The sequence below is a fragment of the Hyla sarda genome, chromosome 10 (genome assembly GCF_029499605.1).
Source record: "Hyla sarda isolate aHylSar1 chromosome 10, aHylSar1.hap1, whole genome shotgun sequence".
NCBI classification, from domain to species: domain Eukaryota; kingdom Metazoa; phylum Chordata; class Amphibia; order Anura; family Hylidae; genus Hyla; species Hyla sarda.
Genome location: NC_079198.1, coordinates 22,815,114 through 22,835,413, shown reverse-complemented (window position 1 = coordinate 22,835,413; position 20,300 = coordinate 22,815,114). Strand labels below are relative to the sequence as shown.

The following is a 20,300-nucleotide window of genomic DNA, read 5'->3' as shown; positions in this document are numbered from 1 at the left end:
CAACACCGTGCAGGACGTTTGGCATTTGCCAGAGAACACCAAGATTGGTAAATTCACCACTGGCTCCCTGTGCTCTTCACAGATGAAAACAGGTTCACACTGAGCACATGTGACAGACGTGACAGAGTCTGGAGATGCCGTGGAGTGGCTGGAGTGTGTCAGCAGTTCCTGCAAGAGGAAGGCATTGATGCTATGGACTGGCCCACCCGTTCCCCAGACCTGAATCCATTTGAGCACATCTGGGACATCATGTTTCGCTCCATCCACCAACGCCACGTTGCACCACAGACTGTCCAGGAGCATGCCCAGGCGTGGTAGGGAGGTCATACGGGCACGTGGAGGCCACACACACTACTGAGCCTCATTTTGACTTGTTTTAAGGACATTATATCAAAGTTGGATCAGCCTGTAGTGGGGTTTTCCACTTAGATTTTTAGTGTGACTCCATATCCAGACCTCCATGGGTTGATAAATTTGATTTCCATTGATAATTTTTGTGTGATTTTGTTGTCAGCGCATTCAACTATGTAAAGACTAAAGAATTTCATACGAATAGTTCATTCATTCAGATCTAGGATGTGTTATCTTAGTGTTCCCTTAATTTTTTTGAGCAGTGTATATATCTAGCTTTCTAGTCACCAGCCAATAAGGGCTCAATGCATGGCAATGTAGTGATGTTGCGACCATGGCACCATATGTCTAAGTGTGTAGTGTAGTGCCCTGCAGAGGACTGCTTTTTTTAATCCCAATCCCACCTGCTCCCACTGGATTTCTGACCATTACTGCCCACTCCCGCAAAGTGTGTGTTCTAATCATTTTATCATAACTTTCGTAAGACTAAAAACTTCCCACTCCCGCATGTTTCATATAGGGTCGCGCAGGAGCCGCATCACATTGAAGCCCTCTAGTAGTGTAGTGTATGATCAACCCTTAGAGGGGGAGGACAAACTTGATTAATTTCCACCAGGGAGGCCCCTGTTGAATACGGTAGAAGATAAGTTTCCAGTAAGGTGACTGAAACTACTTAGAAATGTAAGAAGAAGGCAAACTCGGCACTGCTAAGTCTGTGCACGGGCAACTGGTTAAGGTATAGGGATCACGGTTTCTGCTGATAGAACTCGGGTGGTGCTCTGACTATATATGCAATAAGGTAAACTTGATAGAAGAAATGAAGAAAAAGTCGGCAACTCACCAGCGCTGGTTCATGTGAGGATTTCCTTTATTGTGGCATACTCACAAACAATTGCAGGGGAGAGACAGACAGGTAGGGGGTACCTCACATGAAGGAAAACCTCCCATGAACCAGCGCTGGTGAGTTGCCGACTTTTTCTTCATTTCTTCTATCAAGTCTACTTAGAAATGTCTTGAATGCAGTATATTAAAAAAGTAATAATAATAATAATAAAAAGAAATACATTTATAGATATATCGGTAGAAGAATATGTAGATAAACTATACAACTAAGTTAAGTTCCACATGGGGTTAATAGTATATATGTCACACTAGCTGGAATATTGTACCAGCTAGTGTGACATATATTGTTTTTCATAGTTTTTCTTGTTATGTCTTTTTCTCTTGGGAAAATGTAACATATAGGGCTCTGTTACTGTAAAAAAAAGAAATAATTTAGGGGTCAATGAGGCATTTTGACCCCTCATTGACCCCAAATTTTATTTTTTATTTTTTTCTTTGTCTTATGGGACAGTAGAGCAGTCCAAGCCCTCTGCAAACCTCAGAATAGGCAATCAATTGCTGATGGGCATTGTGCCGATAACCCCACGATCAGCTGTTTTGTGCCTGCACTACACAGTGAACTAGACCAGAAGACCACAGCATAGTGGTGTGGCCTAGTTACTGCATCTTAGCTCCTGTTAATTTGAACGGGCACTTAGCTGCAGTAATGCAGTGCCATCACTACCAATTGATCAGAGCCAACAGCTTCCAGACCCATTAGTTGTGTAGTGCAGGTGCCAAACAAATGATTGGTGGGGGTGTCAGCACCTCACCTATCAGCCATTGATGATCTATCCTGAGAAAACCCCTTTAAGTTGACACTTTTCACATTCATAAATATTTTGATGCATTCAGTACTAAGCAGATGTATGCCTTTGCAACTGTGATGCACATTTATAATTCTAAAAGGGAAATATTACTTTTTTCTTTTATCTACAAAGGTTCAAGTTTAGGGAATAAAGAATACTGCAAAACTGGAATGGGCTTAGAATATCCCAGTGGACATGTCATGCAGGAAATATGGTACCCGAAAGGATGCACAATGAAAACCTATCACAGTATGGAGGAACTGAACGCATGTTTGAAGGGAAAGTTCCTTTACATGTTTGGAGATTCGACAATGCACCAGTGGATGTCATATTTTGAATACAAGTTAAAAAGTGAGTATCGAAAAGTACAGCAAAACATAGACCACACATAAGACTCTATTTGCATCTGCACTGTAGCTACATAAGGATCCAGATCTTTGCCCCCACACAATCCTGTCTCTGAGCTTTACATGCAGTTCTTCCCACTTCATTGTTTGTTTTTGCTCTGAAAAGCATTGTCAGATGTGGAACATTATTTAGACAGGTCTGTGTCTTTCCATATCATCTTTATGGAAGAGCCAAAGATACACAAGCACTGTACTCATGTGTAGTGTTGAGCGGCATAGGCCATATTCGAATTCGCGAATATTCGCGAATATATGGACGAATATTCGTCATACATTCGCGAATATTCGCATAGTCGTTATATTCTCGTTTTATTTTCGCATATGCGGAAATTCGCGTATGCGAAAATTAACATATGTGAAAATTAGCATATACAAAATCAACATACGTAAAACTTCGCATATGCGTAAATTAGCATATGTTAATTTTCGCATATGCGAATTTTTGCACGCCAGTCTCACACAGTAGTGTTAGAGCCTTCTTTACACCACACAAGCTGGAAGCAGAGAGGGATGATCACTGTGATGTGTACTGTGAAGAAGAAAAAAACAAAAACAAAAACGAATATTCGTAATTACGAATATATAGCGCTATATTCGCGAAATTCGCGAATTCGCGAATATGCGATATTCGCGAATAATATTCGAATTGCGAATATTCGCGAGCAACACTACTCATGTGCAGGAGGGTCCCAGGGATCAGAACACTTAGCCCTTATCTTTTGGTGATCGTCTGATCGTGAAAGGGCCGGCCAGCCAATGGCAGTCTGGGCATGCTGAGAGTTGTAGTTTTGCAACATTTGAAGGGCCACAGTTTGGGGACCACTGGTCTAAGGAACCCGTCAGTCTGCTTCCTGCCCTTAGCTTTTTATGGTGTTCAGTTTTTTTTTTTTTGTCTTTTTCTCTTTTTGGGGGGGCGTATGAGTCCGTGCCACCAGTGACTGCGCTGTGTGGCTGCACCGATCCCTGGGGGTCCCCCCCAAAAAATTGCATTTAAAATTAAAAGCACTACACTACAACTACACTACACACACTGAAATTAATTGAAAACATTATACATGTACACATGCACACTTACACCCTCCTAGAAATGGTCTTTTTGGTGGAAGAGGAATAAGACATGCGCTTGCCTCCAACACCAATGAAGGAAAGGAGAAAGATATGTCTTCCTCCTCCCCCTCATCATCATCTAATGATGAAGAGTTCCCTAGAAGGTGGCGCCACAGGGAAATGCCAGTAGAGGCCCCCCCATACTCGTGACCCTGTCGCCCGTACAATTCCCCCTGTCCCCCCATATAGGTGACCCCATCAGGACCCCAGTTTTGGGCGGTTATGAGCCACTGATTCCTGGGTTTGTTGGCCGCCCAGGAATCAGAATTAACCCCACAGTCCTCACTGAAATGAACTTTGTGAATTTGATGGTGGCTCAAACAAACTTGTCTGCCCATCAATTGGTGACCCAGCACCCCAATGCTATTTGGGCTAGGCCCAATAGATGGACCCCCATCAATGCAGCCGAGATGAGGACACAATCGGGCCTCATCCTCTTAGTAAATCCAGTGGTTTTGTGACCAGCCTTGCACCAGGTTTAGAAATATACACTACCTATAAAGGAGATGTATTTCTGAAAATGTATGTCAACTCTAAAGGCGCCGCCGGCACGCCCCCTCCATGTGAGACCCCCACAATCCTCACATCGGTCAGCTGCCCCTATGCAAATCCCTAATTTAGGCCTCAAATGCGCATGGGGCTCTCTCACTCCGGAGCCCTGTCGTATTTCAAGGCAACAGTTTAGGTCCACATATGGGGCATTTCTGTACTCTGGAGATATTGCATTACATATTTTGTGGGGTTTTCCTCCTTTAACCCCACAAAATAAAATTTGGGGCTACACCAGGATGTCAGTGTAAAAAATAAAAAATAAAAATTACAACATGCTTGTGTATCATATTTTTCATTTGCACAAGAGGTAAAAGGAGAAAAAGTCCACCAAAATAGGTAACAGAATTTCTCCCAAGTACAGAAATACCCCATATGTATATGTAAAGTGCTCTGCGGGCGGACAAAATGGGTAAGGAGTAAGAGAGCACCATGTACATTTGAGGCCAAAATTGGTGATTTGCACAAGGGTGGCTGATAGTTGCAGAGATGCTGACATAAACGCAAAAAAAAAAAACACCCATATGTTGGCCCATTTTGGAAACTACACCCCTCACGGAATGTAACAAGGGGTGCAGTGAGCATTTAGAACCCACAGATTACATTTTTCATTTTCACAGCCCACTGTTCCAGAAATCTGTCAGACACCTGTGAGGTCTACATGCTTATTGTACCCCTTGTTGTATTCCTTGAGGGGTATAGTTTCCAAAAAAATGGGTCACATGAGGGGAACCATGGGGTAACCATAGCCGGGAACCATGGGGGCTTTGTAAATGCGACTTCTGGGCCCCGACTTCTATTCCAGCCTAAATTTTCTCTCCAAAAGCCCAATGTCACTACTTCCCTTCTGAGTCTTGCTGTTTGCCCGTACGGCACTTAACACCCACATAAGGGGTATTTCCATACTCAGTAGGAATTGGATTACACATTTTTTGGGGACTTTTACCCCTTTAGAAAAAAAAATTGGGGCTCCACCAGCATTTTTGCATATAAAATTTTTATTTTTCATTTTCACTGCCCATTATTCTAAAATTGTGTCAAACTCCTGTGGGATGTTAAAGGGGTACTCCGGCGCTAAGACATCTTATCCCCTATCCAAAGGATAGGGGATAAGATGCCTGATCGCGGGGGTCTTGCCGCTGGGGACCCCTGTGATCTTGCACGCAGCACCCTGTTAGAATCAGTCCCCAGAGCAAGTCTGATTACTGGCGATCACGGGGGCCGGAGCATTGTGACGTCACGACTGATTCTAACGGGGTGCTGCGTGCAAGATCACGGGGGTCCCCAGCAGCAGGACCCCTGCGATCAGGCATCTTATCCCCTATCCTTTGGATAGGGGATAAGATGTCTTAGTGACGGAGTACCCTTTAATGCTCACTGCACCCCTTATTACATTCTTTTAGGGCGGTATTTTCTAAAACTTCTCACATGTTGTGGGTTTCCACTGTCAAAGCACCATGGGGGCTTTGTAAATGAGACATGGCCCTCAAAAACTATTACAGCCAAATTCTCTCTCCAAAATCCAAATGACGCTCCTTCTGTAAAACATCTATAACACAGTTCATAAGGCATCCGGCCTCCTGGATAGCTCCGACTGTGTGATATCCAGGAAATAGTCCATAAAGCAATGCAATAGGGTATTCCTGGCAACAGAGTCTCTGAGTTTATATTACAAGGCATCTAGCAGGGCACTGCCAAAAGAGGTGCACATTTGCTTCCTCTGCGAATGGGCACCTCAGGCAGTACTTGGTGTGAAAAGTCCGTCGGTATGCATAAATGTTCTCAGGGACAGGGCTCCTGAATTGCCATCCATGCAAGGTCCTTACCAGTTGGTAAGCCCTCTAGAATCCACAGATTTCCAAACTGTCTCTGCTGTGGCTTCAGAGAGCCCTGGAATAGACTCCACTGAATCCTTTGCTCAGATAAGCTTTTGGATGGTCTTGAGACCCTTCAGTTGGTATTCCCTCACGAACTTGAGAATTTTGGGAGGGTTCTCAGTTTTAAGGGTAGGAGTTGTTCCGCTTGTTTCAATCCTAGCCTCCTCCAGAGAGGCAAAGAAAAAAGCGAGACACAGACCAACCGCAGAGCCTCCTTCTGTTGTCATCATAGTCCTGCAAACAGTGTTACACACAAAAAGAAGTGGGTTTATCTGAAATTCCTTTCCCACCCCTGCGTGGCTTCTTGGTACATGACTGTCTAATTTGGAGACCCAAACAAAGCGAAAGACCATCCTGGTAATGGCCCGACGTACGGTGAAATTAAGGGGCCAGACTTGCCCCATGTATTAGAGCACAGGCAAAATCTCATTATGCAGCACAAGAGTCTTTCCCTCTATGGTGAGTTATCTGATGCTCCACAGTCCAATATTGGAATTGACTTTGGCCAGACTATTCTGCCAAGACTTCAGGGACACTCCTTACTTCTCGTACCAGACTTTCCACAGTTTACTTTTGCTCTTGAAGCTTGGCCAAATTCTTTGCAGGTCTAGACGAGGGCCTTCACAAAAAGCGGGTCAGCGCAGAAGATGGTCACTTCATCCATGTACAGTGAACACTTAGTCATGTACAGTAAATGCTTGATCCCTCTGACCTCTGTATTTGGCCTGATAGACTCTGTGAGGAGTCCTATAATACAATCAAAAAGAAGAGGTAAAAGAGGGCAGTCTTGCCTTACCCCAGAGAGGACCAAGAAGGGGAAAGTTTTTCAGCTGTTCATCAACAACATGCTGAAAATTTCAAGGTTCATCAGGTCAACAGAACAGCAGAACATTTCCCTCAGCCCGAACCTCCGCAGCACCCTGCCCATGAATACATGTGAAACGCGATCAAAGAATGTTCCTGATTAAGACTGACCAGGGCCATGGACACATGCCGGTCTTTGATGTACTTCACAGTGCTCTGATGAGAGTACGGCTGTCTAAGAACCTGCGGCCAGGAATGGAGCGGGTCTGATCCGGATTGATACTCTGTTCACTGATAACCTTCAGCTAATCGGCTACCACCTTGGCAAAGATCTAGTCCATGTTCAGGAAAGAAATAAGATGCTGTTTTTTAAAATCCCGTTTCTCACCCCTCAATTTATATAAGATCGTGATCATTCCCTCCCTCAACAACAGAGGCATTTAGATGTCTTTTAAGAGCCGAGGTACATGTGCAAGCAAAAAGTGCAAAACGTGTTCACGCAAAAACCATGTACAAGGATGCGGTCCATCGCAAGCCCTTCTCAGAAAGAAGAGAGGCCCCCCAATAAACCAAACCCTTCTCCTCCGGACCAAAAGGCACCTGCAAAACTCCAGGTACAATGCACCTTTTCGCCACAGCTACTAAGGGACCAAAAGTGCTCCTGGCATACAACTAGGCATTAGTCTAGCTGTCCAACAAGGAACCGTTAAAGCTGGTTTGGCATCCCTGCCGAAGCAGAGATACCTTGGGCTTGACAGGAAGGTGAGGAACCTGATGACCACACACAGCTCCCCTAGACCAGCAGGAGGGACACCCAGAAGGGCTACCACACCCTGACCAATCCAGGTGACACACAAAAGAACACAAAACGTGGAAAAGTGACAAAAATAAATAAGTGGATGTGCGCCGTGAAGTACAGCCCAGACATCTGACTGAATCTATAAAAATTCCCCAATCCTAGCCGGAAAGTCGGGATGCAAAGGGTGAGCACACAGAAGAGTGAGCGAAAAAGTGCATGTTATGTGCCATCTTTCAGGTGGGGTCACAAATCCCAATTGAACTCTGTTACCCTGGGGTCCCATCTCCCAGGAAACTTCTGCACCTCGGCTCTCACTCTACCAGGACCTCAGAGAGAATAGGTCACTTCAGGGTCAGCTGCTCCTCTTACAGCCTCTCCTGGTACACCTGCCCCACTCTATATGGTTCCCCATTCTGCTTTGGTGGTCTCCCACACTGCCAACTAACAAAAAAAGGTATTACACTTGATTTCAGCGAAAAAGCAGAGAAGCGATGGAGCAGGTCTCGTCCGGATGATTTATATGTTCGATGACGACCTTTAGCCGAACGGCTAGCACCTTCACAAAGATCTTGTAGTCCACGTTCGGGAAAGAGATGGGATGCCATTTTTTAAATACAAGATCATGATCATTCCCTCTGTTAACGACAGAGGCATTTGGGGGTGTTGCCTCCTGATTATCACAGAGCAAGATGTGCTGGCTTACCTGGTGAGAGGCCTGTAGGCATAGTCTAAAAGGGTAAGGTTTCTACTTGAGTAGAGCATCATAATGGTGTGTGGAGACTTATAGGCCGCTAATGCTCAACTGGTAATTCTGGGAAAAAAAGGATATGCAAAGCAGCTCTCTTAAAGGGGTACTCCGGTGGAAAACTTTTTTTTTTTTTTTTAAATCAACTGGTGCCAGAAAGTTAAACAGATTTGTAAATTACTTCTGTTAAAAAAAAAAATCTTAATCCTTCCAGTACTGTTTAGGGGCTGTATACTACAGAGGAAATGCTTTTCTTTTAGATTTCTCTGATGTCATGACCACTGTGCTCTCTGCTGACCTCTGCTGTCCATTTTAGGAACTGTCCAGAGCAGCATATGTTTGCTATGGGGATTTTCTCCTGCTCTGGACAGTTCCTAAAATGGACAGCAGAGGTCAGCAGAGAGCACTGTGGTCATGACATCAGAGAAATCTGAAAACAAAAGCATTCAAGACTACTGAAGAAAGGGTAAGAGATCATTAAGTACCCTGAAACGCGTCTAGTTATCTACTTATGTTACTTATGCCACTCATTGCTTAAATAATTATATTGTCAAGATTTTGGACAGCCATACTCTGGACTATATTCACAGCTCTGAATGAGCAATCCATCCCCAGGACTTACCTGCATCCAAGTCTGGGTCTTACCAGTTCTAATCTCTATGGTCCGCATGAACTCTGACGTCAGACGCTGAATACACGAGGCTATGCATTCGCTTCCTTGGTTCCATCGGGCGGCATAATCCGGGTCCTGCGCCGTCAGGACCAGCCACCACGAAGCTCTGCATCCATCTACTCGATTCATCGGGCGGTATAACCCGGGCCCTGTGCTGTCAGGACCAGCCGCCACCTGTGCATGCCAGCACACATTTCTGCAAGTATATCTGCAGCTCAGCGAGCAATTGCTGACCACAAAGAACTGGTAATAGATCTACATTCATTGCATCACTTGTTATAGCTTACAGTTACATTGAATATCTGACCAGAGACAATATAACTACATTATAGCAACTGTTGCTACAAACTAAAGGACAGGTACATCTAGCAAATTTTGTTGTCCACATATCTAATTTTGCTAATTATATAGCATTTGAGTGACATATTGTTTTTACTGTTTTATATTTTATTTGTATCCTAAATACATTTCTTCTCCCACAAGGGCCCTGTGAGAGTGGAATTTAAATTTATATGATAAATTTTAATAAAATAACCGAATAATTGAAGCACGGTTTTATTGCATTATCTTTGTAATAATTTAAACACGAGCCTTGAGGTGGGGGAAACCATTTTCTCTTTGTATTGATATTTCCAACACACCGTGGTATAGGTGTGTACCCCATTTCACCTCGGTAAGTGTATAGTTGTGAGCTGCACCTACAATTTTCTTTTTAATTTACAAATCTGTTTAACTTTCTGTCACCAGTTGAATAAAAAAAAAAATTCCACTGGAGTATCCCTTTAATGTTTCAACAACAGTCCTAAAGGGGCATTTATGTCACGGTGCCGGCTGGCAGGAGGTGGATCCTCTGTGCCAGAGAGGGATAGCGAGGACCGTGCTAGTGGACCGGTTCTAAGACACTACAGGTTTTCACCAGAGCCCGCCGCAAAGCGGGATGGTCTTGCTGCGGCGGTAGTGACCAGGTCGTATCCACTAGCAACGGCTCACCTCTCTGGCTGCTGAAGATACAGAAGATAGGCGAGGTACAAGGGAGTAGGCAGTAGCAAGGTCGGACGTAGCAGAAGGTCGGGGGCAGGCGGCAAGGTTCGTAGTCAGGGGAGATAGCAAAGGTACTGGTACACAGGGTATAAACACACAAAGAACGCTTTCACTGGCACTAAGGCAACAAGATCCGGCAAGGGAGTGCAAGGGAGGAGACTAGATATAGCCCGGGAACAGGTGGGAACCAATTAAGCTAATTGGGCCAGGCACCAATCATTGGTGCACTGGCCCTTTAAGTCTCAGGGAGCTGGCGCGCGCGCGCCCTAGAGAGCGGAGCCGCGCGCGCCAGCACATGACCGCAGGAGACGGGAACGGGTAAGTGACCTGGGATGCGATTCGCGAGCGGGCGCGTCCCGCTGTGCGAATCGCATCCCCAACGGCCATGGCAGAGCAGCGCTCCCGGTCAGCGCTGACCGGGGAGCTGCAGGGAGAAGGACGCCGTGAGCGCTCCGGGGAGGAGCGGGGACCCGGAGCGCTAGGCGTAACAGTACCCCCCCCCTTAGGTCTCCCCTTCTCTTTATCGGGTAACTGCCTCCCCTGGGATGAGGACACCGGGAAAGGATGGAGGGATTCCTCAACGGCAGGCAGAACCGCAGGAGTAGGAATGGGGAGAGAGGGCAGAGGGCGAGACCTGGCACGGGGCAGTGTGACACCAGGACGAGGGCCATGAGGGGACACAGAAGCTTGCCTGATGGAACTGGGAGGGGGGGAGGGGCATTTCCTGTGGCAGGCAGAGTCCTTAATGACCTTAGGGGGACCGGATACAGGAGGAACCACAGAGTTACGGCAAGGGTTACTGGGAACCGGTTTTAGACAGTTCTTGGCACAAGAGGACCCCCAACTCTTGATCTCCCCAGTGGACCAATCCAGGGTTGGGGAATGAAGTTGAAGCCAGGGAAGTCCAAGGAGAATTTCCGAGGTGCAATTGGGGAGGACCAAAAGTTCAATCCTCTCGTGATGAGATCCGATGCTCATAAGAAGGGGCTCCGTGCGGAAACGTATGGTACAGTCCAACCTGGCTCCGTTGACCGCGGAAATGTGGAGTGGCTTGACAAGACGGTTCACCGGAATACGGAATTTATTCACAAAGGACTCCCGAATAAAATTCCCAGAAGCTCCAGAGTCCAGGCAGGCCACGGCTGAGAAGGGAGAGCTGGCTGAAGTGGAAATCCGAACAGGTACCGTGAGACGTGGAGAAGCCGACTTGGCATCAAGAGACGCCACACCCACGAGAGCTGAGTGCGAGCGTGCGTTTCCCAGACGTGGAGGACGGATTGGGCAATCCACCAAAAAATGTTCAGTACTGGCACAGTACAGACAAAGATTCTCTTCCTTACGGCGATTCCTCTCTTCCAGGGTCAGGCGAGACCGATCCACTTGCATGGCCTCCTCGGCGGGAGGCCTAGGCGCAGATTGCAGTGGAGACTGTGGGAGAGGTGTCCAGAGATCTAAGTCTTTTTCCTGGCGGATCTCTTGATGCCTCTCAGAAAAACGCATGTCAATGCGAGTGGCTAGATGAATGAGTTCATGCAGGTTAGCAGGAGTCTCTCGTGCGGCCAGAACATCTTTAATGTTGCTGGATAGGCCTTTTTTAAAGGTCGCGCAGAGAGCCTCATTATTCCAGGATAGTTCAGAAGCAAGAGTACGGAATTGTATGGCGTACTCGCCAACGGAGGAATTACCCTGGACCAGGTTCAGCAGGGCAGTCTCAGCAGAAGAGGCTCGGGCAGGTTCCTCAAAGACACTTCGAATTTCCGAGAAGAAGGAGTGTACAGAGGCAGTGACGGGGTCATTGCGGTCCCAGAGCGGTGTGGCCCATGACAGGGCTTTTCCAGACAGAAGGCTGACTACGAAAGCCACCTTAGACCTTTCAGTAGGAAACTGGTCCGACATCATCTCCAAGTGCAGGGAACATTGCGAAAGAAAGCCACGGCAAAACTTAGAGTCCCCATTAAATTTGTCCGGCAAGGACAGGCGGAGGCTAGGAGTGGCCACTCGCTGCGGAGGAGGTGCAGGAGCTGGCGGAGGAGATGATTGCTGATGAAGTTGCGACTGAAGTTGGTGCACAATGGTGGACATTTCCGACATCTGGTGGGTTAGATGGGCGATCTGTCGGGCTTGCTGGGCGACCACCGTGGTGATATCAGAGGCAACTGGCAGGGGAACCTCAGCGGGATCCATGGCCGGATCTACTGTCACGGTGCCGGCTGGCAGGAGGTGGATCCTCTGTGCCAGAGAGGGATAGCGAGGACCGTGCTAGTGGACCGGTTCTAAGACACTACAGGTTTTCACCAGAGCCCGCCGCAAAGCGGGATGGTCTTGCTGCGGCGGTAGTGACCAGGTCGTATCCACTAGCAACGGCTCACCTCTCTGGCTGCTGAAGATACAGAAGATAGGCGAGGTACAAGGGAGTAGGCAGTAGCAAGGTCGGACGTAGCAGAAGGTCGGGGGCAGGCGGCAAGGTTCGTAGTCAGGGGAGATAGCAAAGGTACTGGTACACAGGGTATAAACACACAAAGAACGCTTTCACTGGCACTAAGGCAACAAGATCCGGCAAGGGAGTGCAAGGGAGGAGACTAGATATAGCCCGGGAACAGGTGGGAACCAATTAAGCTAATTGGGCCAGGCACCAATCATTGGTGCACTGGCCCTTTAAGTCTCAGGGAGCTGGCGCGCGCGCGCCCTAGAGAGCGGAGCCGCGCGCGCCAGCACATGACCGCAGGAGACGGGAACGGGTAAGTGACCTGGGATGCGATTCGCGAGCGGGCGCGTCCCGCTGTGCGAATCGCATCCCCAACGGCCATGGCAGAGCAGCGCTCCCGGTCAGCGCTGACCGGGGAGCTGCAGGGAGAAGGACGCCGTGAGCGCTCTGGGGAGGAGCGGGGACCCGGAGCGCTAGGCGTAACAATTTATTTATTTATTTATTTAGACAGGAGAAATGGAAGCCCTTACAGCATCCCTTATTACTGCTGAGGGCAGGGCAAAGACTTGGGCAGGGCAAAGTAGCCACAGAGGCATGTAAGCAAGACACTAGACCCCATGGAGCTGTAAATTCTGCTTCAAGAGAACCATTAGAGAAGTAGTCCGACACGTGGAACCAGTCAATCACGTGACAAATTAGTCTGCTCAAATTGTAACCCTAAATGTTTGGGTAATTCAGCCCTCCTTCAGGTTTACTCAAGGCAAGCTTATGTAAAGAAATGCGGAGCGGCAGCCAACATGACGCAATTTCAGTTTCACATGTTTTAGCAAACTTTAGAACACTGGTATCATCAATGGACAGGATCCCTCTACATCTAAAGGAAAGAAGGTTTTAACACCACCACCACCATTTGTTACACTGAGACTATGGAAACCTGCCAGAGCAAGTCACGCCCCACCCCCTCAATGCAAGTCTATGGGAGAGGGCATGATGCCCGTCACGCCCCCTCCCATAGACTTGCATTGAAGGGGCGGTGCGTGATATCACACGGGGGCGGAGTCATGACATCACAATACTCCGTCCCCGTGGTCGGGAGGCATAAGACTGAGAGCCTCCAGCGCTTCTGGCAGTACTTACAGGTGGGTGCTGCATGCTAGATTGTGGGGGTCTCCAGCGGCGGGACCCCCGCGATCAGACATCTTATCACCTATCCTTTGGATAGGGAATAAGATGTCTTGGGGCTCCTTTAAATAATGGTGTGTGTGTGTGTGTGTGTGTGTTTGTAATGCTTGTAGGAGCAGAGAATATTTAGAAAGAAAGTCCAAAATAAAATGTTAACCAAAAATCTGCTTCTACCTATTATCAATCTTATTATTATTATATTTCGAAATATATTTTCTTTACTATGGTTAAATTACTAGATTTAAGATCAATTTCGAAACAAATGTTCTGTGCAACCACGTGGCAATATAGCAATGTTATGTACCAAATGATGTACTGTAACTGGATTATAATGCTGTTATCACTAAATATTTATTTTATTGCTTCTACAGCATTGAGATTACTTAATGTCTATGAATCCGGGTGGGCACAGAAGCATTTAGGGGTGGACATTGAAAGAAATATCTTTGTTCAGTGGAAAAGACACGGAAGACCATTTCACATGTTGGACTTTGCGTCTGTCAGAGAAGAACGTTATATTCCACGTGAAATTGACATTATTGGAGGCGGCCCATATACTGTGGTTGCATTCAACATTGGAGTACATTTTAGACTATTTCCCGTCCATCACTATATCAGAAGACTCCTCACCATCCGTCGTGCTGTAGAACGTCTCCTCATCAGAAGTCCACAAACTAAAGTTATTATTAAGACCGAGAATACAGGAGCGATGATACATGAGTTGGAAAGTATGGGTGATTTCCATGGATATATTCACTTCTTCATATTGGAAATCATCTTCAAAGACCTCAATGTTGGCTTTGTTAATGGTTGGGACATGACCACAGCATTTAATACAAATACAATACATCCAGCAGAACATTTTATAAGAAATGAGGTAAACATGCTGATGACATATATATGTACGTGAGATTTACTATTGTTCTTTGTACATTTACAAAAAGTGATTTCAATATTTGGCTCTGTCAGGCAGCCTTAGGATATGTTCATGCTACGGAATCCCCGTGCGGAATTCCAATAAGGCATTCTGCTCAGAGATTCTGTCTTGGCCTCCGCAGATTTGCACCATTATCATTGACGGCAATGCAGTCTGCGTACAATTCCACCAAAAGATGAACATGCTCATTCTTTCGGCGGACCAATTTCAGTGGATATATTTTTCAGAAGTACCATTCACACCGATGTTAACCCCTTAAGGACTCAGCCCATTTGGACCTTAAGGACTAAGACAATTTTATTGCTACATTTTCGTTTTTTCCTCCTCCCCTTCAAAAAATCATAACTCTTTTATATTTTCATTCACAGATTAGTATGAGGGCTTGTTTTTTGCGTGACCAGTTGTCCGTTGTAATGCCATCACTCACTTTACCATAAAATGTATGGCGCAACCAAAAAAATACTATTTGTGTGGGGAAATTAAAAAGAAAACCGCAATTTTGCAAATTTTGGAAGGTTTTGTTTTCACGCCGTACAATTTATGGTAAAAATGATATGTGTTTTTTATTCTCTGGGTCAATACAATTAAAATGATAGCCATGATTATACACTTTTCTCTTACTGTTGCGCTTATAAAAAATCGCAAACTTTTTAACCAAATTAGTACATTTAAAATCCCCCTATTTTGAAGACCTATAACTTTTTCATTTTTCCGTATAAGCGGTGGTATGAGGGCTCATTTTTTGCGCCTTGATCTGTACTTTTTATTAATACCATATTTGCTTATACAAAACTTTTATTACATTTTTTATAAAGTTTTGGGAATAAAATGTTATAAAAAAGCAGCTATTTTGGACTTTTTTTTTTTATGTTCACGCCGTTCACCGTACGGGATCATTTACATTTTATTTTACTAGTTCGGATATTTACGCATGCGGCGATACCAAATATGTATATAAAATATTTTTTTTACACTTTTTGGGGGTAAAATAGGGAAAATGGGACAATTTACGTTTTTATTGGGGGAGGGGGGTTTTCACATATTTTTAACTTTATTTTTTTTACTTTTTTACTTTTATTTTTACACTCTTATAGTCCCCATAGGGGACTATTTATTGCAACCATTCGATTGCTAATGCTGTTCAGTGCTATGTATAGGACATAGCACTGATCAGGGTTATCGGTCATCTTCTGCTCTGGTCTGTGGGAAGGCAGATCAGAGCAGAAGACTCCCGGAAGACAGCGGAGGCAGGTGAGGGGACATCTGTCTGCCGTGCAGGATGATCGGATCGTCGCGGCAGCGATGTGGGCGATCCGATCATCCTGTTAAGTGACCGTGATGCTGCAGATGCCGTGATCTGTATTGATCACGGCATCTGAGGGGTTAATGGCGGACATCCGCGGGATCACGGGTGTCCGCCATTACCGGCGGGTCCCTGGCTGCGATCCACAGCCAGGACCTGCAGCGCATGATGCTGGCATCGCTCCGATGCCCGCAGTTATGCTCAGGATGTAAATGAACGTCCTGGTGCGTTAAGTACCACATCACCAGGACATACATTTACGTCCTGTGTCGTTAAGGGGTGGAAAACAATTTTTTTTAAATCAACTGGTGCCAGCAAGTTAAACAGATTTGTAAATTACTTCTATTAAAAAATCTTAATCCCTCCAGTACTTATTAGCTGCTGAATACTACAGAGCAAAATCTTTTCTTTTTGGATTTCTTTTATGTCTGTCCACAGTGCTCTCTGCTGACATCTCTGTCCATTTTAGGAACTGTCCAGAGCAGCATATATTTGCTATGGGGATTTTCTCCTGCTGTGGACAGTTCCTGACACGGACAGAGGTCAAGACAAAAGCTGATTTAATTGTATTCAACTATAATGCAATTGTGTATATCTTTATACTAAATAATTTGAAATAAAGAGAGAAATCTCCAGACTAGTGTCCTCTGGTGTTACACTTGGAAAAGTATATGAGGTGGCTCTAAAGCTATAGTAGTGTGCGTGTGCCTAAAACAAACACAATCTCTATTGAGGAAATGCATAAATCATAAAATGTAACTTTTAATCATCCAGTTAAAATAGGCCTTGGACCGAATACACAAAATAATATTAAATTAAACATGCTAATCAAACTAAAGGTGAAGTGTGAGCACAATTTAGGTATGGGTACAGATATGTTTGGGGATAGGCAGTGAGTATGGACCGTCAAGAATGTTGTCCTATTTCTAAACTCACCCTATCACTCACCCTAGACCTCCCTTCTTGGCAAGTGTTGCATCGCCCTTAGAAGGGCGGCCCCACACAGGAACCTGACCTTAGACTTCCCTTTATATGCCCCTAGAATCTAGGGGCATATCAAGGGAAGTCTAGGGTCAGGTTCCTGTGTGGGGCCGCCCTTCTAAGGGCGATGCAACACTTGCCAAGAAGGGAGGTCTAGGGTGAGTGATAGGGTGAGTTTAGAAATAGGACAACATTCTTGACGGTCCATACTCACTGCTTATCCCCACACATATCTGTACCCATACCTAATTTGTGCTCACACTTCACCTTTAGTTTGATTAGCATGTTTATTTAATTTAATATTATTTTGTGTATTCGGTCCAAGGCCTATTTTAACTGGATGACTAAAAGTAAAATTTTATGATTTATGCATTTCCTCAATAGAGATTGTGTTTGACATTAATGCGAGGATTACATTATAGGGGGTCCAGTATCCCTTTTACTGTATACTGGTGACTATATTGTGCCTAAAACAAGAAATAGAGGCGCTCCATGTGGAGTATCACATGTGCTGAAGTGCAAGGGATATCGGAGGGGAAGTGGATGGTCGCTTACCAACTCTGGTTGTGTACCGACTAGTGTTGCTCACGAATATTCGCAATTCGAATATTATTCGCGAATATCGCATATTCGGGAATTCCGCGAATATCGCGAATATAGCGCTATATATTCGTAATTACGAATATTGTTTTTTTTTTATTTATTTTTTCATCACAGTACACATCACAGTGATTATCCCTCTCTGCTTCCAGCTTGTGTGGTGTAAAGAAGGCTGTAATACTACTGTGTGAGACTGGCGTGCGAAAAATCGCATATACGAAAATTAGCATATGCTAATTTTCGCATATGCGAATTTCCGCATATGCTAATTTTGTATATGCTAATATTCACATATGTTAATTTTCGCATACGCGTATTTTCGCATATGCGAAAATAAAACTAGAATATAACGAATATGCGAATATTCGCGAATATATGACGAATATTCGTCCATATATTCGCGAATATTCGCGAATTCGAATATGGCCTATGCCGCTCAACACTAGTACCGACATACACAACAATGGACAGCACGTAGTGAAATATAAGAAGTATCCCGTCTGCAGCCTTCCTGATGTATCTAAGAAAGCAAAGTCGGACTTAATGAGTAATAGGAATTCCGTGGCTCTGACCGGGACAGACACAATGCAGGTGCGGTGACTTGAAGTAAAATATTTTATTTACCAAGATGCAACGCGTTTCACTGCACAAGCGCAGCTTCCTCAGGCATAGCAAGTATGGGCAATTCACAAGGTTATATACTGAAGGATTAACCCTTAAATATCAAAAACAATACACTTATAAAATATAATGCACATATCCAAAATACCTATTATAATAAAGCTATCTATGCTAATTATAACCAATATAGATCTCACAATAAACAGAGAATAACAAATTATTATAAGTAAAAACAGTAGAGTACTGCAGGTGAGCGGGACATAGCGAACAAACGCTGGTTCCTGTGCACACTACAGCGCCCTACACCATACACTCAATTAGGTGTTCAACAGCATGTAATATAAGACATATTGCAGAGATAAAATATATTCTATATATAGTATAATATAAAATTGGATACACAGCAAGTAGAAAATGTATAAAATAAATCAAATGAATTAAAACGCTACATATATATGGATTACCGAGTATTTTCTATTGTTTCATTCAGCCCTGAAGGAGCTAAAGTCACAAGTTTATGGATCCAGAAGGATTCTCTATTTATTAATTGCTGATACCTGTCACGGTGCCGGCTGGCAGGAGGTGGATCCTCTGTGCCAGAGAGGGATTGGCGTGGACCGTGCTAGTGGACCGGTTCTAAGCCACTACTGGTGTTCACCAGAGCCCGCCGCAAAGCGGGATGGTCTTGCTGCGGCGGTAGTGACCAGGTCGTATCCACTAGCAACGGCTCAACCTCTCTGACTGCTGAAGATAGGCACGGTACAAGGGAGTAGACAGAAGCAAGGTCGGACGTAGCAGAAGGTCGGGGCAGGCAGCAAGGATCGTAGTCAATAAGGTAATAGCAGGAGGTCAAGTACACAGTAAGGACAACACAGTAACGCTTTCACTAGGCTCTAAGGCAACAAGATCCGGCAGGGGAGTGCAGGGGCAGAGATCAGATATAGTCTGGGAGCAGGTGGGAGCCAATTAAGCTAATTGGGCCAGGCACCAATCATTGGTGCACTGGCCCTTTAAGTCTCAGGGAGCTGGCGCGCGCGCGCCCTAGAGAGCGGAGCCGCGCGCGCCAGCACATGACAGAAGGGGACCGGGACGGGTAAGTGACCTGGGATGCGATTCGCGAGCGGGCGCGTCCCGCTGTGCGAATCGCATCCCCGACGGCCATGACAGTGCAGCGCTCCCGGTCAGCGGGACCGACCGGGGCGCTGCGGAGAGAGAGACGCCGTAAGCGCTCCGGGAAGGAGCGGGGACCCGGAGCGCTAGGCGTAACAATACCTATTTGGTGAATCACTGGGAATAAACTCAATTATTTTTAAGCCCAGTGAATCCAATGAGCCCTGGTGTATGGTGGTAAAGTGTCTCGCCACACTGTGGAGCATAAAACCATGTTTAATGTTCCACCTATGTTTATTAATATGGGACCGCACTGCCTGGACAATGTGGCCCACTCATTGTAAACTGCAATCACAGGACAAGAGATAAATTGCATATTTTGTTTCACATGTAACATTGCCTTTAATCTTAAATATCATTTTTTTTTGTTTGGGAGGAGGCAAAATTTAGGATTTTCCTAGTTTGACGACGGAAAATATAGATTTTATAAAGACAGGAGGCGAGTATCAAATGCATTATCCTTGTTTATTCAGCCCAATAGCAGAAAGAAATGCAATGTAATGTAATACCAAAAGAAAAAAGGGGTAGTGCTGGTCACCTAGCAACCATCTACACCCCTTTCTACATTCCACCAATCCTATTCCGACTTGCTCCATATTAACCGAATCCAGCTCCACCTCATCCTCTTTCTTTATGCAGCTATCCCATCGGAACCAATTTGCAGTCTAGGAGAAGGCCAAAACCGACCGAACAGCAAACACGAATCCCACGGCGGATCCAACCAGCAACGAATTCAGGGACTTGTCTCCACTCGGGAAAACCGCTGGAACACGAACCATCCACCAACCTCCCACGAACAGAGAGGTCCGAAAAACCGGATCAACAGATAACCCATCCACTGGAACTTGGTCGGGTGCAATGTTCAATATCCTAGAAAAGAAAACAAAACCATGACAGGGATGGAAGATAGGGAGGGGTGATACTCGCCTCCTGTCTTTATAAAATCTATATTTTCCGTCGTCAAACTAGGAAAATCCTAAATTTTATGTCAGACAGGAGGCTCGTATCAAATGCATGTTCAAAGCAATAACAGCAAT

At 45.3% G+C, this 20,300-nt stretch overlaps 1 protein-coding gene across 1 annotated transcript in view; it reads left to right on the top strand.

Moving 5' to 3' along the window:
- Positions 1-20,300, top strand: part of LOC130294325 (uncharacterized) — a 309,439-nt gene that overhangs the window by 25,049 nt on the left and 264,090 nt on the right. The window contains exon 7 of the mRNA XM_056543944.1: positions 2,175-2,393. Within this exon, the coding sequence (XP_056399919.1) occupies positions 2,175-2,393 (219 nt within the window). The remainder of the gene's footprint in view (positions 1-2,174; positions 2,394-20,300) is intronic.